Source organism: Marmota marmota, unplaced genomic scaffold, assembly GCF_001458135.2.
Source record: "Marmota marmota marmota unplaced genomic scaffold, marMar, whole genome shotgun sequence".
NCBI classification, from domain to species: domain Eukaryota; kingdom Metazoa; phylum Chordata; class Mammalia; order Rodentia; family Sciuridae; genus Marmota; species Marmota marmota.
This window is the reverse complement of record NW_026000000.1, coordinates 1,866,436-1,892,599: the sequence shown is the minus strand read 5'-3', so window position 1 is coordinate 1,892,599 and position 26,164 is coordinate 1,866,436. Positions and strand designations below refer to the sequence as shown.

The 26,164-nt window shown below is 32.1% G+C and overlaps 1 protein-coding gene across 12 annotated transcripts in view; it reads right to left on the bottom strand.

Annotated features, from left to right (window-relative positions):
• Positions 1-26,164, bottom strand: part of Pcdh15 (protocadherin related 15) — a 1,628,869-nt gene that overhangs the window by 96,732 nt on the left and 1,505,973 nt on the right. For all 12 annotated transcript variants that reach the window (XM_048807407.1, XM_048807408.1, XM_048807415.1 and 9 more), the window contains 2 exons: positions 15,085-15,194; positions 13,700-13,840 (listed from right to left, as the gene is read on the bottom strand). In XM_048807407.1, coding sequence (XP_048663364.1) covers positions 13,700-13,840; positions 15,085-15,194 — 251 coding nt within the window. The remainder of the gene's footprint in view (positions 1-13,699; positions 13,841-15,084; positions 15,195-26,164) is intronic.

The following is a 26,164-nucleotide window of genomic DNA, read 5'->3' as shown; positions in this document are numbered from 1 at the left end:
AAAAAAAAAAAAAAAAATATATATATATATATATATATATATATATATATATATATATATTTAGTTAGTTAGTTTTTGGACATAATACCTTTATTTATTTATATGTGGTGCTGAGGATCAAACTCTGGGCCCTGCACATGCTAGGCGAGCGCTCTACCACTGAGCCACAATCCCAGCCCAGGATTCTAATATTGCTGAATTTTCCCGGTCTTTGTCCTGCCTTAGATCCTATTCAGGTTTTGTTTTGATAACGCAAGCTAAGGAGTGTTCTGGTAAATTCTTCTTGGTATGAAAGTGGGTTAGGTTGTTTCAAACTAAATATCCACTCCAAGAGCCATTAGGAATGACCAATGTCTTCCATACCTTCGAAAGTAGTTCATATCTATGTACAGAAAAGGGTTGGAATTTCCCTCCCAAGTTACTGAAAAACTTAGATGAAGGAAATTTTCTATCTGTGTTGCAGCATTTAATCTAGTACTATATTTTAGTATATTTCTCATTAATACCATGCATAATTACATTTATCTTGACCACTATTTCGGGGAAAATATTTGTAATTTTGTATACATAATATTTGATTATCAATCAAGAAAGTGGAACCCATATCTAAAGACCCCAAAAGATAACCTGATTAGTCTCCTAACATTTCACAGCCTACAACCATTGGGTATTCACAGAGTTCAGAACAATTATAATAGCTCTTTAAGTGCTTTCTGTGTTCCCATAAGTACTTTGTAAACATTATCACACTTAAAATTCTCAGTTTATGATATATAGACATATTTAGTCTAATAGAAAAGTTACAAATTCTAAAGTTTACAAAAATTGAGAAAGATAATAACTGGAAAAATCGGGAAAATTTCAGGCTTATATAATAGTAAAGTCAGAAATGTTAAACAATTAGTTGAATACAAATTTTTCAGCATCTGCATTTTTTCAGTTGCTGTATTAAGGTAATTTTGAACAGTAACAACTTACTTGTTAAGTTATCTGAGTTATAAAAGTTTTGGTAAAACTGATTTTTAAAGATAAAGTCTCTTTACTGCCATCTATATTTAGTATTTATGCACTATCATCTAACATAAACAAAATTGAGTCACTGGCCTGCTTCAGGTTCCTAACATTTTTATGGATTTTAATAAAGCATAAAACTTAAACACAGCAATCTTTGCCTAGGAATCTTGATGGTAAGAATATGCTGTAAATAAAGAACTGACCACAGCTTACAGAATGGAAAGTGACAACATTTAAAATAATGATTTTCTTTGAGCTGCTTGTCTGTAATTATTTTTTTAAGATATTACATAGGGGACTAATTAGGTACAAGATACGACTAGGGATAAAAACATGAACAAGATTGATTAATTGAGCTTATAAAAGTTCCTAGGCATAGAAAAATAAATTAGATTTGAAAGGATTGACTACTAGATTTGTTTTCTGAATAATGATTAAAAAGAATGACAAGCTAAATTTATGTTTCTTATCTTTGAATCATAAAATTCTCAGTTTCTGCCTTTGTATTGACATAATTTGTGAACTAAATCCAAATACATGCTTCATATAAATGTAAACATTAATAAAATCAGAAAAGGTTTAAAAATCAAATTAAATTTTAATTTTTGTCTTTTATGAAGATAAAATCTGGAAATTCTTTATCTAGGCATATTCATTTCCCTGTTTTCTTGAACTTATCAGCCTTTAAAAAGAAAAAAAAAATAATTGGCGTTAACTGTTGTAACTGAGGCCCAACTAAGTACCATCCAAAATACTTTCCTTTGTCCTAATATTTTTTTGAATATCTGGAATATCTAATGTTCTAGTCATTTTCTGACTTTCTTATTTTTTAAATATTTAGGGATTGAACCCAGGGACTCCTGCATGCAGGTGATTTACCACTAAATTATATCCCCAGTTCCTTTTATTCTTTATTTGATTCTGAAAGAGAGTCTTACAAAATTCCTGAGCGGTCTTGAACTTTCGATCCTCTGCAGAGCCTCCAGAGTAAATGGGATCACAGAAGTGTGCCACTATGGCCTGGTTTCCATTTTCCAGGGATTGAACTCAGGGGACCTGGACCACTGAACCACATCCCCAGTCCTATTTTGTATTTTATATAGAGGCAGGGTCTCACTGAGTTTCTCAGTGCCTTGCTTTTGCTGAGGCTAGCTTTAAACTCAAGATCCTCCTGCCTCAGCCTCCCCTGTCTTTGGGATTATAGGCGTGCACCACCATGCTTGGCTCTCTGCCTTTTTTGCTCCCCTCCTCCACTGTGGCTAACAGGCCATCATTATACAAATTTTACTTTTCTCCACTGAGCTCTTCAATGACTATTTAGTCATTCAATCTAGTGAGACAAAGCCAGATGGCTCTGGAAACTTGATATTTTTCAACAGTCTATAAGTAAGTCGTTGGATCTGAGTTAACTTAGTGAATGCAAACAGCACTTCATGATTGGCTTCTGCTTTAAGATCATTCATTTACTTCACCAAAAAGATCCCACTGTTACAAGCACAGTCAGTTTTCCTCTTATTCTTTTTTTCATATTCCTTCTAAATATGTAAAAGAAGAGTATTTTTGTGTGTGTGTGTCCTGGCTTTGAGCCCTTTTAGGGAAAAAGGGGTGGTAACCAGGGATTGAATTTAAGTGCTAAAGTGCTGAGCCACATCTCCAGCCCTTTTGTTAATATTTTACTTTGGTACAGGATCTCGCTAAGTTCGTTGGGGCTTCACTAAGTTTTGAGGCTGGCTTCAAACTCGTGATCCTCCTGCCTCAGCTTTCTGAGCTGGGATTACAGGTGTGCTCCATCAGGCCTGGAGGTTTTAGCCCTTCTTATGGTGTGTTCAGCAGGTCTGTGGAAACTCAATTATTCTCTCTGTGGGTTTTAGGTCATATCTTCCAAGATTAAAAGTATAAAAAAGTTCAGATATAACCTATTCTTTTTAGTGTTCATTTTCTCTCTTTCCATGATATAGCACATGCTGCTCTAATTTTTTCATGTTACTGAGAAAAAATATAAAACTACAATCATTCATTCTCTGTCTCAGTATTTCAAATATTTGTAAAGCAACAAAACAGCAAATGAACAAAAACACAGGGCACTTTCTATTTAGACTACATTTTCTATTTCTAAATATCTTAATTCAGTTTATGGAAAAAACACAAAAACTATCATTTTAAACAAACATCTATAGTGAGTATCACAAGTAGTTTAAAGATCCGTATTTTAAGAATATACTTTATGATGTCTTTTACTCATTTACTTCCCAATTTCTCTTCTTTACTAATTTTTTGTTACTGCTATGATACTCACCATTCTCCAGATACCATAAAAATTTTCTCCCCCAAGGTTTTACTTCTAATATTCTCCCTGAATTCTTTCTTTCTGCTTCCACCTATCCTAATCAGAATGGATCAACTTATACAAAACCAGTTATTATTTCAAATTTCCCTCTCCTATCTCAATCAAGAAACTATTTAGTCTACCATGTAAATTCTATGGAAATTCTTCAGTCTCAAATCCTCCATGTCTTTGTCTCTCATATATTAGTTGGTCACATGCTTCTTCATGCCACTATATATTTTTCTACTCAAGTATCATAGTATATCCACTAAAATATGAACTTCTTACAGACAAAGATCTCATTATGTAGATAGTTGAGATAGTACTATGCGTATCAAAAGCTGAATATTTATTAGTAAATTTAACATTCTTCATGACCTGTATGACATGAAAATAATACTTCAGGGGCCACATGATGGGAAACAAAAATCATATTAGATATGTCCCTCAAATAAAAATCTGTCCCTTGTATAAATCATTCTGATTCTACATAATTGAAATTAAGGACATTAGTCTTAGTAGAGTAATAACAATTAGATGACCCCAAAAGCCTTTACCAATCCATGTAATATAACCTAAGATAATAGCAGGAAACCTCATTTTAGGATCAAAAATGCTGAGTCTCAGTCACTGTTGGTGTACATATATTTGCTACTTTTTTCCTGCAATGCCCTACATTTAGTTATTTGACTTTGTATTTAGGATTTAATTATCACTTCATATGTTTCACTCATTAAACGCCTGTAAATCATATACAATTCATAGTTCACAAGAGGAAGTATAAAATTATGATGCTATTAATTATTCCAGGTGGAAAATTATATAAGTTTTGTCCAGTTATTCATAACAAGATATGATTAGATGTAATATGAGCTTTCATATAAATAATAAATGTTAAAAAGATAAGTTTGAAGATCTGCAGGTATGGCTCAGTAGTAGACTATATGCCTAACATATGTGAGGCCCTGTGTTTAATCTCCATCAGCAAAACCAAAACCAAAATGTAAAGCTCAGGAGAGAAATAAATCATTGAGAACATTTCTTTGACAAAAAATATTATCACATGGAATTAATGTAATTTACTAGACAAATTCTGTATTGTGCAGTCAACTGTCCCCTGAAATGTAACTTCTCTTCCATCATGATATTTATATGACCCTCTCTTTTAGGATTCATCTCAAATGTTATCTTTTCTGATCACTCATAGAGCACCTGGGATCCTATGATGAAAACTGGGATAATATAAAATTGAATAATATCACATCCTTGCCTTTGAGAAGAAATCACAGGCGAGATGTATTTTTTCTTGTGTATTTTTTTTCCCAAGTTACAAAAATTGGATGACTTACACTGAGTCTTGTAGAGTAATTGGGAGTGGATCAGGAAAACAATGAAGGACATTTTCAAAAGAGAGAACAATGCAAGGAAAGACATTAAGGTATAGTTATTCCTTGAAATTAAGTGAAAATAACTCAATCAATATGCAAATTGAGAAAAGCAGTGACCTAGAAGATGTCTAGCAGAATTGAAAGACCCACTAAAGTTGGGACAATGAATCTTCTGAAGATTCATTCCTATTTACATTCCTTTTTAATGTAACTTTTCTTGTACTTCGTTCTCATTATTTAAACATAATGCTGAAATTTAGTTTTGTTTAGATAATGGGAATTTTTTTTCTTTTTCCTTGCAACAAAGAATCAGTGAGTTCAGCTACTTATTACTACTGCTCAGAATAAAACATTAAATTAAGAGAAAAAAATTGACTATCCATTTTCCATAATGAGTCAAATAAGTAAAAATAAATATAATAACTACACACAATATTTAGCAAATTATTTAAAAAAAAACAGTGCTGCTAACTTTGCAGTTGAGACAAAATCATGATTAAGTAACAATAGACAAAATGTCCAGTGCTAGAATCCATAAACAATAATAAAGAATTAAGGTGATTTAGCATAAAATTCTGCTAAATTCTCCTGTTATTTTCTATGGGTAAAATGCCTTTTATGCATGTGTTGTTCACATAGTTGCTTCAATTTTCTATGTCTATAAATGACAATATTTAAATGATATATATGATTTAACAGATTTCAGTCCTGGGCTAGTTTCTTTTGCATTAAATAGGGTTTACTTTGTTTCTATTTAAGTAGGAGTTCTTTGTGAAGCAAGAGATATAGAGTTTCCACTGTGTGGTTCTGGAGCCTCATGATGAATAAAATGATTGCTACTTTAAAAGCAGCATATAAGTTTGCAAAAATATTTGATATTCAATAAATGATCTTGACTTTGAAACTCATTTTAAATTTGGACTAAAGTAGCTTAGGAGAAATTTTAAGTTATTGGCCTGGGGTTATAGACAGTGTTAGAGCACTTGCTTGCCTAACACACGCAAGACCCCAGATTCCATCCAGCACTGCAAATGGAAAAAAAAAGAAAATGTGAAATTTAAGTTCTTAACTATACATTACTTATATTAATTAGAAAAATATTCTCAAGAAGGAAACAAATTACATCTTCTGATTTTAGAGCTGGGCATAACTAAAAGCATAATTAAAGAGAAATGTTTTATGTACTCCTAACCTCTTACATACTTTAATTTTAACAGAAGCAATATAAAATGCTTTTTTCATGAAACATGATTTTCTTTATATCATATATGCAGAAATATACAATCATAATTTGTCATCTAGTTTAAAAAGGTTTATCAAACATTATTGCTATTGTTTTACAGACTAATTTGGGGGTCAACAAAATAACATTGCCTCAATGTACTTGGTTTTATAAATGTATTAATAAAATCCTAACCATTTTTAAATCACATTTCTAAGAAAACTTATTCTTGACAATGTAGTGCTTTTGGGGTAAATATTTTTATGCCATGAGTATTCTGAAATAAATCTCTGTTTCATTAAAATATAATTGTTTCAAATGTATGTTAAATATGATGCATTGAATGTTTGATACAAAAATACTATGACATTAAATTCATCTTTATAAACTGGTTTCCAACTTTTAAAGTAATAAATTATCAATGAAGTTTCCAGAACTGTGGCCATGCAAGTATACCACAAATATAAGGCATGCATCATTCCTGGGAATTTAGGATGAAAAATATATAATGTGACATACTTCAATATTGTTAGTCAACTTATATGAAAAATGTTTTTGCAAGTCAGTCAATAACAAGTAAAGAGTCATTAGCATTATTTGTCATAGGCCTTCTGTTTGAAAACAGAAAAGTCAAGTAAATGAAATGTATTACAAGCTTGTACCCTAAAGCTAAAACCATAAAGTGAAATCAATGGCATTTGAGTTGTTTTTTTATCACCAGTTTAAGCTTTATCTTAATTGTTCTGTCATTTATTCTCAATTGAAAGTCTACTTATTGAATCAAAACACAATGACATATTTATAAGAAGCTTTGCTTTTCTCTTTCACATTTAAAGATAATTATAATTTTACTATGAAACAAAAATTGCTTCTTCAGTTGTGGAATTATATAAATCAATCTAAGTCATAAAGTTGCATTGATTGCATTTATAGTACATAAAAATTAAAAGCATAGAGGTAGCTTTGTGGCAGAAAAAAAATACTGATGTAAGTTTCTATAGAGATTCTCCTCAATTCAGGATCCTCTTTGGGACAAATAACATTTTACTTTGTGAACTCAGCAGACATTGAGGTGGTCTGGAGAGATAAAGCATGTGAACAAAAACAAAATGAATCACATAATTTTGCAGTAATATATTAGAAAGAACAATGCATGTATGTCTATCTTTCCCTGGTAAACTGAAGATAATCATTTAATTGAAATTAGTGGTCATTAAGGCAGCCAAAAAAGTAAATGTGGATACCTGTCAATTGAGACTAAAAAGGAAATAAGAAAGATTAAAACTGGGAAGGAGGACCAGAGAGTTCATAATTAATCAAGACAAAAGAATGAACACTTTATTTCGGGCTTTATTGGATGCAGAGAGATCCCCAAAGGATTTCAGAGTAGTCCTTACAATATCAAGGACTGTGAGCTTCGAAGCACATTATCTTGTTTGAAACAGTGGACTGACTCTATCTGTAGAAATGACTACCTAAATAGCTGTAACAAAAAGGCTACAGATCCAGGTTGATGAGGTGGAGTAGGCAGAGCTGATGTTCAATTAGCAAAGTCAGATATGATATGGATTGCATGATGATACAGATGCTGCATATTTGCATATCATTAGTCTGATACTAAAACCCTTCACAATCTGGGCTTAATTTTTCAGACTTATTCATAAATTGGACATATCTTCCTGTTTCCTCTTTTTGAATTTCCCTCCTCCTGAGTTCATTGGCAGCTTGGATTTTTTTTTCCAACCACTCAGACAAGCCATTATCTGACCTTGAGACTGAGGAGGAAGTGTAAGTAAGGTTTACAGAGAAGTTTCTACTTAAATTTTGCAGTTATGAAATGTTTGAATACTCCAGGTCAGCCCTGTGTTTAAAAACAATGTCGTCAAAGGGGGTGCTTTCAGAATCAGCATGCTCCTGCCCCAACTTAATTTTGGCAGTGTATTTCAATTAATTCCAGCTTGACATTTTAGGATGAATTCAGAGTTGGTCTCTAGTTTTTGCCTCTAGCAACATTATCACACATTCAGGTGATCCTACTTAACAGTATCTAAGAAAACTAGCATTCACATGTGTCCCAAATCTGGACCTTGGATAATATTTACAGGTTGTCTGTCTACACATTTCTAGGAGTACGACTTATTTTGATGTGGCTGCAATTCCTCTTGACAACAGTCATCATAAAATTATTGCTTCACCTTTTTCTCTCTAGGTTTACCTGGTAGGTCTCAAACATGAATTCATGTTGCCCTGCAAACATAGACAGTGTTTTTACTGTAATATCCAACATTAAACTTCAAACGGAAATGTATATCATATTCCACAATTCTTCTTTTAGGGGGAATGAGTGTGTTGTAGAAAAGAATTTAAATACAATTTTCCCTCCAACGAAATATGTCACAGGGTAATTTCTGGATTTCCATTTACTGAGAGACTGACAAGGAGGAGGCTCAGCACGTTTATTATGTAGGTTTAAACATCAAAAGGATTTATTGTGAGAATGCTTCTTCAAGATAAACAAAACCAAAGTTGTAGGTAAAACAGTCCCATTAGGGCTTATCAACTTACAGCCATAACTCTTTACCTCTGGGCAGCTGGTTTTTGAATCCAAGGCTATTGAACTTACAAATTCGTAGCTAGCACAGAATCTCCTATGAGCAGGGCATCACCATCAACTGGGCAGTTTTTGATGGACAGCTTCACACTGAGAAAAAGGGGAGGTGTTGCCTCTGTCTTTGGGCAATGTAAAGTAATGATTCATTCACCATTCCCAGCACAGAATCAATGTACACAGGATCAAAGCACTGGAGGCATGGTTTTCAGGCATATATTTTATATCTGGCAAATAGAGTGTCTATCTATTTTTCATCATGCATCAATACATTCATGTATTTACATGATTATTATATTATGTACTACTTCCAAAGATGATTAATAATAATGATAAAGCTAGCAGTAAGAAAGGTAACATATATAGAATCCCTGGATGAAAAACCTAAAGCAAGTGAGTGAAAATTTGATGTGCAAACTAGCCCAAGCCCCCTTCAGTAAATGAGGTTTTACAGGAGCACAGACCCACCCTCTATTTTTCATGTTGCTTCTCCCCATTTTTAAGCTACAATGGAATTGAGTATTATAGTTGCAAAGGGATGATATGGTCATAAACCAAAAATATGTTATCTCAGGGGTCCTACTTGGAACATGATAGTGAATCAACCCAATATTTTGAAAACCAGTAAATAAGCAAAAAATTCTGTCTTTCCTATGTAACTGGACATTAAGTTAACCAAATATTTGAGAAAGAAAAAATTCTCTTTAAAGCAGTATTTTGACTAGTGTATACTGAATAACTGAAATGAAGTAGTCAATTGTCTAGGAATGACTATAAGTCACAAAAAGATGACCGAAGAGACTTAATGTCTAAGAAGCAAAAACCATATGATTTATTTATTAAAAAAAGCAAAAAGTACCTAGATCAGTCCAGCCTCCAAGTCTAAATACAGATTTACTGAAATAAAGAAGACAGAGAAAAATATGAAACAATTTCTTCACAATGTAGTCATCAAAATCCAGGTTCCAGAAATCTATTTTCTTAAACAAATAAATATAAGGGATAATAAAAGAAGATCTAAAAGCTTCCACCAGAAGACTGCTAGAATGAATAAATAAATTCAGCAAAGTAGCAGGTTAAAAAAATCAACATACAAAAATCAGTAGTTTTCCTGTACAATAATAGTGAATCTGCCAAGAAAAAAAAAATCAGGAAAATAGTCATATTCAAAATAGCCTTAAAAATAAAGAAGGTACCTAGGAATAAGTAGAACCAAGAAGACGAATACCTCTGCAATGAAAACTATAGAACACTGAAAAAGAAACTGAAGAAGACATAAGAAGATGGAAAAACCTCCCATGTTTATGGTCAGGAAGAAATAATATTGCTACAATATCCTTATTACCAAAGGCAATATATAGATTCAATGTAATTTACCATCAAAATGCCAATGATAATCTTCACAGACCTAGAAAAAATAGTTCTAAAATTCATTTAGAAATATAAAAGATCCAGAAAAGCCACAGAAATGTTAAGCCAAAAGAGCAATTCTGGAGGCATCACAATACCTGACTTCAAATTATCCTACAGATCCGCTCCTTAACAAAGGCAACAAAAACATACTTTGGATAAAAGACAGTCTGTTTTCCAAATAGTGCTTGGAAAACTGGTTACCTATATGTAGAAGATAAGACTAGATCCTTGCCTACAAAAACATCAACTCAGAATGGATCAAACACCTGGGAATTAGACCAGAAATTCTGCAACCAGAACAATACATGCATACCTATGTTTATAGCAGCACAATTTACAATAGTCAAATTATAAAATACGTCTAGGTATTCATCAAGGGATGAATGAAAAAAGAAATTGCTGATATGTACAAACAATGGAGATTGTTTTTTCAGCCATAAAGCAGAATGAAATTATGTCATTTGTAAGAAAATATATGTAACTTGAGAAAATTATGTTTAGCAAAATCAATCGACCTAAAACCTCCAAAATAACCCAACCTCAGAAACTTCAGGGTTGATTATTTTCCTTCATGTGGAAGACAGAAAAAAGCAAAAAAGAGGTGGTGGTGAGAAATCTCAAAATCAAAAATGGAGGTTAGTAGAGAAATAAGGGGAAAAGAGAAGGCCAGGGAGGGAAAGCAAGGAAATACTAGAGAATGATACTGGTCAAATTAGATTATTATATCATGTGTATGTATGATATGTAATAACAAGTCCCACCATTATGTATAATTATAACATACAAATAAAAATATTTTAAAACTGTATCCTGAAGAAAAATCAAGGAAAATAAAAAATCAGTAGTAGTGATGAAGCCTACAGATTAAATGAGACATAAGAGATCTACTGATAGGTCATAATGAGCAGACCATTTTTGAATTTTGTTGAAAATAAATTATTAATATGAATACTGACTACATACATGTTGGCATTGGAAATTTTTTGCTAATTTTGATGAAGTTATCATAAAATTATTAAAATTAATTTTTAACAGTTCTCATCTTTGAAAGACATATATCAAAATATTTAAAGTGTAATGTTGTATCTCTGAGCAGTTTCAGAATAATGCAGTAGGGAGAAGTTTGGAATGGATGTAGAACTATTTCTCAGCACATGTTAACCTTGAGATGGGTAATTGATACATGAAGATTCATTGTAATTGTCTCTGTAATATGTATATATATGCTTGAAATGTTTCATACTTTGATCCCCTGCACTAAAAACACACATTTCATACTGAAAGGTTAAGATGTTTTAAATACTCGTAGCCTTGAATTTATTAAAGGAGCTTTAAATTTTTCTATTTAAATTATTAATTTTTATTTAAATATTAAATTCAGTTAGAGGACAGTTGTAAAATTTACTTTGAAAATTATGTTGTTAATACTGTTATAATAAAGAATTTACACTATAATACTTTTTTAATGAATAAAACTTCTTACTTTTATTGCCTGTGTTCATACGATATATGGTAGAGCTAAAGACCACAGGGTAGCTAATTCTGAAGCAAAGAAGAACCTTCAGACAACTAATTAATTAACCTCAATTTACATAACGGTCTTAGTATTTGCATAGCTAATGGGCTAGGGATTGATTGCAGGCCATTAACAGTTATTAGTAAATGAAACTATGTTTGAAAAACATGAGTTCGTATTTCAAGTTTTAGGGGCAAAAGTCAGTTATGAGATGTTAACAAAATTCAGAGCATCAGGCATTAAACAAACTAACATTTAGCTTTATAGACTTCATGCATTTCTGAAAGGATAATTCATGAATGTGCTAATTGATCACACCTCTATGCATACAAAGGCACATACAAATATACATGTGTACTTTAGGTAAACATTCATTAGCCTTACAATTATATTTAAATTACAGTAATGGGAGCTAGTTTTGTTATATTTAACTATAAGAACTTCCTATATCTCTATTCCTAAAAATCGCAGGTTTTTCTCAAGAAATGCTACATTCTGCAACCTAAATATTCAGCAAAATTTTTTTCTAAATCTTTTCAACTATTTCAAAGAAACATTACTGCTGGGAGCCATTAGCCAAGTAGGTATGACAATTTCCTTGCCAGCATACCCCATGTTGCAGTGACATTGAATGTAGGTGACCTTGCTCAAGGACCAAGGCGGATTAGGGTGTTCCCGGTTTAAGATAATCATGTTTAGGGCGTTCCCAGTTTAGGTTCCAGGTTTAAGGTTTAAGATTATTCCTGCTGGGAATAGGGCGTATCCTGCTGCCTGAGTTCCCCTTGAGTTCTCACGGGATTCAGAGTATATTTTGGGAGACAGAAGCCCAGTGGAGGTGGATTTTGGGCAGAGAACGTGGATTTGGGCAGAGAACGTGGATTTCCCCAGAACGTGTTTGTATACGGCTGGTGTGAGTTCGGGAATAAAGAGTTGCTGTTTGAATCTACAAGCTGTGTGGTGGCTCGTGATTTTGTGCCCAGCCAGACTGCGGCACATTACAAAATTTTCAACTAATCTTTTCCATTTATTTGTATGTGCAATGTTATATAATTTAGAGCTACCCTAACATTTTGTCAACTTGTTTAAACAATTCAATTTACAAGCTGAAGCATCCTCTGTATTTATATAAAAAAATACTGCAGTTTAATGATTTTAAAGCTTAAAAAATGTGGTCTGTTATTTTGAAGGAATTTAATTCTGCCAGTATGCGTTCTGACTGAAAACAGTTTGAATCCTTTAATTTCAAAGACACATTGTATATATAATCTGATTTTTTTCAAATGATCAGACAGTACTTTCACAAGCAACTATACAGTTCCTTCCACTTGTTCAATAAATAAGGTTTATAATAAATAAAAAGAATTACCTTTATCCAATTATTTGCAACATCTTTTAAATTTTGTGTCAGTGCCTTTCACAAATGGACTTTCACTTGGTTTAATGTGTGGGTCAACTATATTTCACTGAAATGTTGAGAAAAGATTTTAGCTTCAAAAAGCAGTCTTAAACTCCAACTCTTCATTTACTGTCATTTTTTTTTTAAGTTCCACTGAAACTTTCTTGTGTTTGCAAGATGGGGTTATAATTTTTTCATTTTATAGACATGGGTGTGGATTAAATATGATGTTATATGTAATTTGTGATTATTGTTAGTTACCGATTTAAAAATGTTTTTCCCTCTACTTTAAGGAAATATGTAAGTACAAGAAGCCACCTGGTGGGGCTGAGGTTGTGGCTCAGTCATGGAGCTCTTCCCTAGTATGTGTGAGGCACTGGGTTCGATTCTTAGCACCACATATAAGTAAATAAAAGAAAGGTTCATTGACAACTAAAAAATATTAAAAAAAAGAAGCCACATGGTTCAGGCAATGTCTAGTAAATACACATTCATTATAGTTTATGTTTTATATGCTTATCCAGGGTCTCTCCAATGAATTAAGAAAAAGGTTTATTATATACTGATAATAATGGTATTTTAACAATATCACATACATAGTTTGACAACAGTATTTTACTGCCTTGACATTTCAAGAGTATGAAACCTCTCACAGAATTGCCATATACCAGCTATTAAAATGAATGATAATCATTTCCAGGTATTAATGATATTCCTTTGTTCTCCACTGAGAAATTTATTTACATATATATTTAACTAGAATATCAGCAGAAACACTATAAAATTCTTGTCAAGCTCTTAAGTAATATAACTCACTTTTTGAAGGAACTCGGAGATTGGCGAGGACCACTTCCAGGGAATCGGCTTGGACTCGAAGCACATAACTTGTTCTTGTTTCATAATCCAGGGGGGCATTCACATAGATGACACCTGTGATGTTATTGATTCCAAACTTATCTAGAATTTAAAATACAGTTACTAGTCATTTCCTTCGCATTTGCAAGGGAATAATTCTCTTTAAAAGATAGTATGGTTTCAAGAACACTTAATTGTAGCAATTATAAAGTGTGAAGTATGAAAGTGATAAGGCACCAGCTTTGGAAACTATATTCCAGCCCTGGAAATAATAGACATCAGTATTTCCCCAAATGATACCTTTAAATTATAATTAATTATGTGTGTTGTTTTGAGATTCTTCTGGATATCAACGCTTCTGTGGTCTTTATGCTTGAAAAGTGGAGTATAATACGCTACTCACCACCACAGGTTCAGATGGTCTTCTACAATAGTAAAACATTTTAGATACGTCTTTTAAAAAACCCATTTAATTTTGCTTCACCAAATATTTTCTGGTTTTCCTAATAACTATACTTTCAATAATTTAATGGATCTTACTCTATGGATTAGTGGTCTTCTAAGAACTTCTTAAAGAACAAATGGTTTATTTAATTGTAGGTTATATTTTCAAATTACTTGTGATTCTAATTATCTTAAATATTTTCATCTGATTTCTATATTTTATAAATTTGTATATATGCAAATATATAAATATATTTTTTAAAGTGAAAAACACAGAACATTTTTCAGTTTATAATGCTGCACCTTTTGGATTCTCCATATCCTTTCCTCACTTTTCTCTGTATCATTTATGACCATCTAAAATATTACATATTTATACATTTGATAATTTTTATTATCCATCACCTCTCATTGGACTGTTAAATCCTATGAGTGTAGGGATCTATTTTGTTTACTGTTCTATCCCTAGAGGCTGAAAGAAAAATTAGTCCATAATAGATGTATAATAAATATTTGTTGAATGAAATAACAAATGAATTAAATGTAAAACAGTAACTGTGAGGGATAGATGATAATAAATAGAATCATATTGCTATCTTCAAGGAAAAAAACCAGATGGAAGTAGAGAGGAAAAGTGTTGTAACCAATTGAAGGACTACAGCTTTAGTTAGATGCTGGAAGTCCAATAAATAAATTAAAAAATAAATAAATAGGAAGCTCATTTTTTATCTAGGCGGGAGGCATAATGGCATCATATTAGCAAAAAAAAAAAAAAAAAAAGAAATGCAATGAGGAAAGTAAGATGTTGAGCACTGGCTGTAGGGGCAACAGTGTCTAGTAATAGTGAGTCACTGGCAATTTCATTGGTTTATTGTGAAAACACAAGCTAAAAATCAACTCACCTTCTTCATTTCCTGAAACAATGGAGTACACAATACTTTGATTGATGGCTGCAGCAGAAATTACACCAACTGTGGTCCCCCTGGCTGCAAGTTCACTTACTGGAGGAGGTCTGTAAATTTAGAGATAGCAATTTATTTATTTTAAGATTATTTTTTAAAGTCACTTTAGGTTCACAGAAAAATTGAGGGGAACTTAAAAGATTCCCCCCATATACCTTCTGCTCCTACATGTACATAGCCTCCTTCATTAACGTCATCCCATGTTACAGTGCTACTTTTGAGACAGTTGATGAAACTGGATTACATGTCATATCCACCTCAAATCAATAGTTTACTTATGTTTTAATTTTGGTGTTACATATTCTGTGGTTTGGACAAGTGTTTAATGAACAATATTCACCATTATAGTATCATACAAAGAAATTTTACTGCCCTAAATATTCTTGGCACTTCACCTATTTGTTCAGTCCCTAACAAACACTTATCTTTTTTGTAGGTCCAGTTTTGCCTTCTCCAGAAACGTTATAGAGAAATGGACTCATAAAGTATGGAGGCTTTACAATTGAAATCATACTATACAGCCACTATTCAGATTCATAATATGCACCTAACCTTCTTCTTCATCTTTTTCATGGCTTGCTACCTCATTTATTTTACAGCTGAATAATATTATATGAACTAGAAGCACTGAAGTTTATTTCCATATATGAAGAAGCCTTTGTTGCTTCCATGTTTTGACAATTGAGAATAAAGGTGCTATAAATATCAGTTTACAGGGTTTGTATGGCCATAAATTTTCAACCTCTTTGGGTAAACACAGAGGAGTATGACTTCTGGATCATATGGTAAGATTTGGTTTAGTTTTAAAGAAACTGACCAAGTAGATATACAGATTTTTGTTCTTTTCATTAATGAGAGTTCCTGTTGCTCCTTATTCTTACCAACATTTGTTGTTGTCAGTGTTCAAGATTATGGCCATTCTAAGAGATGTGTAGAAGTATCTATTTATTTGGAATGATAAGAGTTTTGATTTTAATAATAGAGTGTGTGTAATATTATACATGTGCAAGTTTATTTGAGTAATACCACTATCTGGTGCTTTAGAGAAAATACCATATTAAAACTTCAAATCTAAAAATGATGTTCAAAATTATGCAAATGATCCTGGTTAGAATGCCTTATAATATATATTATTTTAATTAAAATAAAGCATAATATTATTCTATTATCTGCCATATTACATACAAAATTATTTTCAATTTCCAAAAAGTAACTTCTGGACTGAAACCAATAGTTACATGCATTTGCTAACTCAAATTTTTGAAATAAAATGTTGCTCTTGTGTTCATATTTAAGCATATGGGCTTCATATAATTTTTTTTCTTATCCTAATCCTGATCTACTATAAATTTTTAACTATATCAAAGTATTTGAATGGATAGCATAACAAAATTCACATTTCATTTTAATTAACTTATTTTGCTTAACTGTGGTCATATTATTTCTCTAGTAATTTGGTATCTATATGACTTCAAAAATATTCATTAATACCTTACTTCATTTTCAAAATATGATTTTATAAATTGGTTATCATAAGTAGGCTATCATAACTATCTTCATAAATTTATACCAAGCAATCATACACAATAATTTAATGTCATCCATTTTTGATAGATTTAAAAAAGGATTAAGTATAGGTCCTAGCAACATTTCTTCATCTTTTTTCTATTCCAGTTACTATAATCCATCTGATTTCTGTAAGATTAACCTCTGGCCTCAATCTTTTTTTTATATGACAGTGGAATGCATTACAATTCTTATTACACATATAAAGCACAATTTTTCATATCTCTGATTGTATACAGTATATTCACACCAATTCATGTCTTTATACCTCTACTTTGGAAAATAATGATCATCACATTCCACCATCATTAATAACCCCATGCCCCTCCCTTCCCTTCCAACCCATCTGCTCTATGTAGAGTTCCTCTATTTCTCCCATGCTCCTTCTCCCTATCCCACTATGAATCAGCCTCCTTATGTCAAAGAAAATATTAGGCATTGTTTTTTTTGGGATTGGCTAACTTCACTTAGCATTATCTCTCTAACTGCATCCATTTAACTGCAAATGCTATGATTTTATTCTGTTTTATTGCTGAGTAATATTCCATTGTGTATATATACAACATTTTTTTCTATCCATTTATCTTTTGAAGGGCATCTAGGTTGGTCCCACAGTTTAGCTATTGTGAATTGTGCTGCTATAAACATTGACTCATAGTGGGATAGGGCATGGGAGCATGGGAGGAATAGAGGAACTCTAGATAGGGCAGAGGGGTTGGAGGGGGAGGGAGGGGGCATGGTGTTATTAATGATGGTGGAATGTGATGATCATTACTATCTAAAGTACATGTATGAAGACATGAATTGGTGTGAATATACTATGCATACAACCATAGATATTAAAAATTATGCTCTATATATGTAATAAGAATTGTAATGCATTATGCTGTCATATATATATTAAAATTTTTATATAAAAAAAGAAATTGGATGTAAGAAAACTTTTTGAAATCAGATGGGTTATAGTCATAGATTGGAAAATTTTTGAAAAACTGAATTTCTTTTTTGAGGAAGTAGATATTACTTGCCTATTTTGTTAGTGAGATGAGCTAAGTTTGATACATTCTATAGTTAACCTCTTTTTTAGTCTTAATAATATATATACAAATATTTATACATATATATATATAAGATGACTGCTAATAATCTTTTATCTTTAACATAAAATTTCCATCTCATTTTTCAAATATTAAAAATAATATTTTGTGTTCATTTTTTTATCCTAACTTCAAAATGACGATGAAAATATTATCATGGGGTGAAGAAACTGGCATAATTTAGAAGGCATTTAAATCCTATGCATACCACTAAGAGCATTTAAATTTCTATTTGTTAGTGAATGTTTAAAACAGATTTACTTCTAGACAAAATATCTTCTCATTAACCTTTGTCTTAATTGTTGCAGCACACTTCTTTTTATGAGAATAAAAACATACTATAAAAACGCAATTTTCTCCTAGCTAGAATTAAATGAACCTCTCTGATAATGAACATTAGATTGCAAAATCTCAATTCTTTTCTATTTATTGCCAGGAAGACCTATTTTATTATTGTTTTATGCCCTGGCAAGTATCACTTACATTATTGGGCAAATTACATACTCTACTTGGAGTCACATATAATTTGAATGTAAAACGAAGGAGTTGGTGTAAATCAGGGCTATAAGGTCAGATGAACAGAGAAGGTAGAATCAAAACCAAATGAAATAATGTGGGCTGGGTATAAATGAATAGGGAGAATGAAACTAAGGAATGGGACACTGCATAAGTACTATGCAATAATTGAAGCCCAGTGTGATCTTTCCAACTGACAAAGGATATTTAAGTATTTTATATGAATTTTATGAACTATCAAATTTTGGTAATTAATGGACATTTACTTTTTAAAGCATCATGGAACAAAATTTGTTTTATAGGCTGGTAGTTTTTTTTTTTTAAATAAATGTATCTACTAACACGTTTTCAGTTCTACCATTTTTTTTGACTGATAGAATGTGATTTATCATTCTTTCTTTTCTTTCCAGTGAGTATGATCAAAATCTATTGTTTAATTTCAGAAGAAATAATTATGGCCAAATAAGGAGTTTCTCAGAAGACTTAAAAAACAAATACTTCACTATTAATTCATATCCCTGCAATACATTCATTTATAGCATGTAATGTATCAGTAGCCCTCTTCTAATTTAACTGTTTTTTTAAAATTTTAATTCGTTATATATGACAGCAAAATGCATTACAATTCATATTACACATATAGAACACAATTTTTCATATCTTTGGCTGTACACAAAGTAGAGTCACACCATTCATCTCTGCATATGTGTACTTAAAGTGATGTCCATCTCATTCCACTGTCTTTTCCTGCCCCCATAACCTCTCTTTTCCCTCCTTCTGGGAGGATTAGATGAATTCTAATTTAACTTTTTAATGCTTGACTCAAAATGAAAAGTTACTGGGTCTCTGAAATTCAAGAATACCAATTTTCAAAACTAAATTTATTGTTGGTAAGACTCACAAAAAGTACACAAAATTAAAGAAGCACTCGAAACAGGGTTCATATGTACTCATTGAATTGGAATAAGATTTAGTTTATGGAATGTTTTGTCTTCTATTTATATAAGATTAAAGCACCACAAAAAATAAAATAAAAAAATAACAAATTATAAAAAATAATTTTTAATTGTGAAAAACAAGAGAACTATACTGCCAAAGATTCAATATATCAAGTAAGTGGTATACCAAAGTAAACTGTATGTCTTTAACAGATATGGACATCCAATACTATAAAGACCAATGGTTTCAGGCCTTCAGGAAGGACCTTCATTATAAGGTCTTTCATGAGAGATGCTCTAAATTGGGTGTGATGGCCATGTGCCCAGGAATATCTCGAAGAGAAACATTTCTAACTCCCTAATGGCAACTCTGAATTTTATTGGCTATTTTAAACCAAGTTGACAGTTTTTCACAAAAATTCTAAAATCACCTTAATTAATTCTTACAGACAAGCTTAAATAATATTTTTATTATAAAACAAACTATGATAGAAACTAATTTTAAATTTGGTTATCTTGTTCATATTACTATTTGCATTGTATCGGACTCCCTAAATTTCTATGTAAAACAGCCACACATTTTTTTTAATTAATAGGCATTATTTTTGTTTTTGTTATTGAGAAAAATATTAGATAATGATAGTTTCATAATGCCTAGCATTTAACTATTTATAGATCCTTCCAGAAAACCTTGATAGCTACTGAATTATTTTTTATTTCCTTCTTATTATCATTTATATTTTAAATGACAATTAAAAGCACAGGTATTTATGTTGTACAGCATTTGAAATATATACATTGTGTAGTGACAAAATTAAATTAGTTAATATAGGGATAATTTCACATATTTACTTCTGGTGAGAATACTTAAAATCTACTCTAAGTAATTTTCAGGCATATAATGCCTTATCATAAACTATAAGTCACCATATTGTACAAAGGATCTCTTTAACTTACTTCTCCTGAGTAAAATTTTGTATCTCTTGACTAAAATCACTCAATCCTCCCTCACCATCCAGTCCCTGATAACAATCACACCTTTATGATCTTATGAGTTCAACATTTTTTAGGTTCCATGTATAAATGAGATTATGCCATATTTCTTTCCATGTCTGTACTATTTCATCTAACATAACATATTCCAGGCTTATCTTTGTTGCAAATGGCAGGGTTTCTGTGTATTTTAGGGCTGAACAACATTCCACTGTATATGCCAAGTTTGATTTCTCCATTAATCCATTAATGGGAACTTAGGTTGATTCATTTCTTGGCTACTGTGAATTATGCTCCAATTAAAAGGGTGTGAAGATATCCCTCAACTAATAGTCCAATTATAAAATGGACAAAGGACTTGAATAAATATTCTAAGACAAAATATAAATGGTATGCGACAAATATCATACAATAAATAATTGTAGAAAAAATACTTACTAACATGAACTTGGCAAAGACATTCAAATTAAAACAGCAATGAACCACCACCTCTTACCTATTAGCATAGCTATTGACAAACAATGCTTCATATAACTTGTTCCACATGGATGTGTTCTGTCTTACCAGGGTCATTCAGCCCAGGATGCAATGGATAGAAGTCAAGGGACAACTAAGGTGTCATAGTGATGCTCTTTGCAGTCCTCCAGGAAATGGAAGTCCTCCCTTGGGATTAGTTATTAATGAATCTGCCACAGAGTAAGCTAAAAAATCTACTATTTTTTTTCTCTATTTTTGTATTTATTTTATTTTTTAAATACATGATAGTGGAATGGATTACAATTCTTATTACATATATAGAGCACAATTTTTCATATCTCTCTATATAAAGTATGTTCACATCAATTCATGTCTTTATACATGTAGTTTGGATAATGATGTCTATCACATTCCACCATCATTGATAACACCCTGCCCCCTCCTTTCCCCTCCCACCTGTTTGCCCTATCTAGAGTTCTTCTATTCCTCCCATGTTCCCCCTCCCTACACCATTATGCATCAGTCACCTTAGATAAGAGAAAACATTCAGCATTTGTTTTTTGGGGATTGGCTAACTTCACTTAGCATTATTTTCTCCAAAGCCATCCATTTACCTGAAAATGGATGGCTTTTTATTCTCTTTTATTGCTGAGTAATATTCCATTGTGTATATATGCCACATTTTTTAATCCATTCATTTACTGAGGGGCATCTAGTTTGGTTCCACAGTTTAGCTATTGTGAATTGTGCTGCTATAAACATTGATGTGGCTTTGTCCCTGTAGTATGCTGTTTTTAAGTACTTTGAGTATAGACTGAGGACAGGGAAAGCTGGGTCAAATGGTGGTTTCATTCCCAGTTTTCCAAGAAATCTCCATACTGCTTTCTATATTGTCTGTAATGCTTTATATTAGACAAAGGCGCCAAAAACATTCATTGGAGAAAAGATAGCCTCTTCAACAAATGGTGCTGGGAAAACTAGAAATCCATATGCAACAAAATGAAATTAAACCCCTATCTCTTACCATGCACTAAACTCAACTCAAAGTGGATCAAGGACCTAGGAATTAAACCAGAGACTCTGCATCTAATAGAACAAAAAGTAGGCCCTAATCTTCATCAAGTGGGATTAGGCCCCAACTTCCTTAATAAGACTCCTATAGCACAAGAATTAAAACCAAGAATCAATAAATGGGATGGAGTCAAACTAAAAAGTTTCTTCTCAGCAAAAGAAACAATCTGTAAGGTGAATAGAGAGCCTACATCTTGGGAGCAAATTTTTACCCCTCATACATCAGATAGAGCACTAATCTCTAGGGTATATAAAAAACTCAAAAAGCTAAGTGCCAAAAAATCAAATATCCCAATGAATAAATGGGCCAAGGACATGAACAGATACTTCTTAGAAGAGGATATACAATCAATGAACAAACATATGAAAAAATGTTCATCATCTCTCGCAATTAGAGAAATGCAAATCAAAACTACTCTAAGATAGCATCTCACTCCAGTAAGAATGGCAGCTATTATGAAGACAAACAACAATAAATGTTGGTGAGGAGTGGGGAAAAAGGCACACTCATACATTGCTGGTGGGACTGCAAATTGGTGTAGCCAATATGGAAAATCTACTATTTTTCAGACTACTCCTTCTCTTTTCCTGAACCTCTTGCAATGTCTGTTCACTGTCACTATATTCTTGCATTTTCCAGAATGCCATGCAGTTGGAATCACACAGTCTCTTCAGACTAACTTCTTTCCTTATCAATGTTTACATAAATTTTCTTCATGTTTTTATGACATGATATCTCATTTTGCTGTATTGCTGAATAATATTATGTTGTATGTATACATCACATACAGCCGGATTTTAGTAAGAAAATTCACCAAAATTAATCAAAACCTCTTGTTTTAAAATACGTTTTTGTCAATAAATGCATAAACCAGAAAAAATCAACTGCTTTATAATTTATAAGCAAAATATTTCAATTTTCTTTTGAAGACATAAATTGCTCTTGTTTAACATTTCAAATTATTATTGAAAACACAGATTTAAAAAATATCTTTCAATTAAATACACTTAACTATATCTGACTCATCTAATGACTATACTAAAATAACACAATTTATATTGTCCAAATGTTAGACCCAGATTTACAGTATAAACATAGATAAAACAATTATTATACAATTTAGAGCCTACATTTATTATTGTGCTCAAGGAGTAAAAATAAAAGTAAATGTTATACACGTTGCATAAAGCTCCTAATTATTTTAAGTGCCATGCAGTTTAGGATATAAAAGTGCTTGTAAATAGATACTATAAAATTTCACTGGGATTCAATCTGGCTCTATTGTTTTCTTTCTACAGAGAGACAAATCTAATTTATTTTGACGTTTAAATTCAATATATTTGCAAATCAGTACCAATTAAGAAACTGTTTTTATATCTACTATGAGGGAATTTAATGAAAATGAGAAAAAAAATAAACACCCACTGGAACTCTTATTATTTGTAACCTTGGAGTAATTGCATCAGGGTGATCTAATTCAATATATCTAACTTAAAAAAAAGTTTTAAAAAGTGATAAATTGGGAGGCTGAGACCAGCTTTATCAGAATTTCTAGGATGAATTGTAGATTAGAAAATTCATAAAAAACTAAGTGTTTGTATGCTGTTTTTTACATTTTTTCCCTAAGTGTGTTCACTATTAAGAGTTTTACTTTTATTCAGATCCATAAAGCATCCTCTTTTTAAAGACATGACATCAGAAATCTAAATAATTTCTTAAACCATTCTAAAAGTAAAACTCTTATCTGTGGGGGTCTGTATCTATGTTTTACTTTATTACTATTCTCATTTATTGAGTTATTTGAATCCATCATAGTCAATGTCTCTCAAACTGTCAGAATGTGCTGAAGAAATATCTTGAAATTTTCAAAATGTAATGCTAAAAAAGATCTGATTTCAGAGGCCCATTAGGTCAGGCTCAGGAATATGATCTGCACCAAGTGGCTAGATGGTAAAGAGAGTAGGGGGTTTGAAAATCACACTGGTAAAGAAAAATGGGCTTCCTTTCTCTGTTGTCTTTTCCTCCTTCCTATGTCCTCTCTAACTTCCAACTCTCTGAGTGGCTTGCTTTAGTCTTTAAGCTTACAGCCATGGATGATCTTCCAAAACCTAGAGCTAACCAGATAGTGCTGCTTCTGATTCTCATAGATTGCAGTTCTGCCATTTATTAGCTTTGTGACCTAATTGCTTGGCTTCTCTTATTTTACTTCTTTTTCTGTTAAGTGGAGACGATACTTACTTCAGAAGTTTGCTGATTGTACTAAAGGACATTATATGTACAAAAAGAAAACTTTTCCTTATGCTGAACACAAATTATGGCTATTCACATCATTATTTTATAATTTCTGCTTCTGCAAGAGTAGCTTGAAGATAAAATTGTATGTGTACTTTTTTCTTCTAAACAGTAGGAACACACAAAAAATAAAGTGACTATTTTAATGAGCTAATACTGTAAAATATATCTTATGCACTGTGATTTTCCCTTTATAGATCTCAGCATACATCAATTGTACATACAAGACAAAGATAATATTTTCCTTTTCTATTTTTATAGTTTTAAATCCATAGATAATTTTTGGCTTCATTCATATACAACTACCATGGGATGATTCTGATAACTATAGTGGGCATTGAAAGTTAAAAACAATAAAAATAAATCACCAAAATCCAATAGTTTTACTCACATAAGCTTACACTTTCATTCATAAATTCTTTACTGAACACGTGCTGTGTCCCTATGATGGATGAGACAATGCAGATACAAAGACCTGAGAGAGGAAGTGGACCCTAGGTCCAGGGAGGTTAGGGCCTTGCCAACAAACCAGTTACAAAAACTCTCAGGGTAAAATTTAGTAAGTGCATTAATATCAGACTCCTAATGAGAAAGATTATATGTTAAGTTCCTAAGGACCTAGCTGTAAATAGAATTAGGGGGCTACAACTTTTGAGGGAATGAGTAGGCCAAGGATGTTCATAACTGAATGACTGATACACTTACTAAAACAGGCTATGTTGTGGGTCTCTATATACCTAGCGGTGAACTCTGAGAAAACAATTTTGTACTTTAGTTAATTTAATTATATAGTGGGAGCTCTTTTCTCTTTTATGGATGAATTTGTATAGTTGGTCTTTTCTAAAGACAGTTAATACATTTTCAAACCAGTCACTTAATGTTTTTATTTATTAATTTAATAAAGTTTATGCTTCTAGATAAGAAACATAAAAATCATCAATCACTATGGGATCTTAAAGTATATTAGTGTAATCATACAAATAATATTACAATATAAAAAATAAATCTAGATTTAGCATCTGATATTTCTATTCATTCTGCATAAACTACTGAATATACTTCCTCAAAAAACACAATAGTTGGGCTGGGGATGTGGCTCAAGTAGTAGCGTGCTCGCCTGGCATATGTGGGGCGTTGGGTTTGATCCTCAGCACCACATAAAAATAAAATAAAGATGTGTGTTCACCGAAAACTAAAAAAAATAAATATTAAAAAATTCTCTCTCTCTCTCTCTCTCTCTTTAAAAAAAACAACAACACAATAGTCATTCAAGAGTCATGAAAATTTTTGAAAAATTAGAAAAAAAACGTTTTTTCCTAAATTGTTCATAGCCTAGAAAGATTGTGAATGTTTACAATTATGCCATTTAGGAAAAAATATATATATAATATAATCAGTATATATTATATAATATAATATATATAATATAATCTGCTGGGAGCCATTAGCCAAGTAGGTATGACAATTTCCTTTCCAGCGTACCCCATGTTGCAGTGACATTGAATGTAGGTGACCTTGTTCAAGGACCAAGGCGGATTAGGGCGTTCCTGGTTTAGGTTCCAGGTTTAAGATTTAAGATTATTCCTGCTGGGAATAGGGCGTATCCTGCTGCCTGAGTTCCCCTTGAGTTCTCACGGGATTTAGACAGTATTTTTTGGGAGATAGAAGCCCAGTGGAGGTGGATTTGGGCAGAGAATGTGGATTTCCCCAGAACGTGTTTGTAGAGTGCCGGTGTGAGTTCGGGAATAAAGAGTTGCTATTTGAATCTACAAGCTCTGTGGTGGCTCGTGATTGTGTGCCCAGCCAGACTGCGGCATTTGTGCCCAGCCAGACTGCAGCATTTGGCGGCTTGTACGGGGAACTTCTGAAGCTTGGAGGTAAGTGAAATTGCTTGCCCCTGAGGAAGAGCGAAAGAATGGGTGACCAATTCAAAAAACAATGTGTTATTGTTTTGATTTATCTTGTTTTTGTTTCAAGCTGCCTATCCCTAGAAATTTCTCAGGCAAACTGGAAAAAATGGTTGACTAAAGGTTTGAAGTTTGTCGGCCCTGAGGAAGAGAAAATTGATA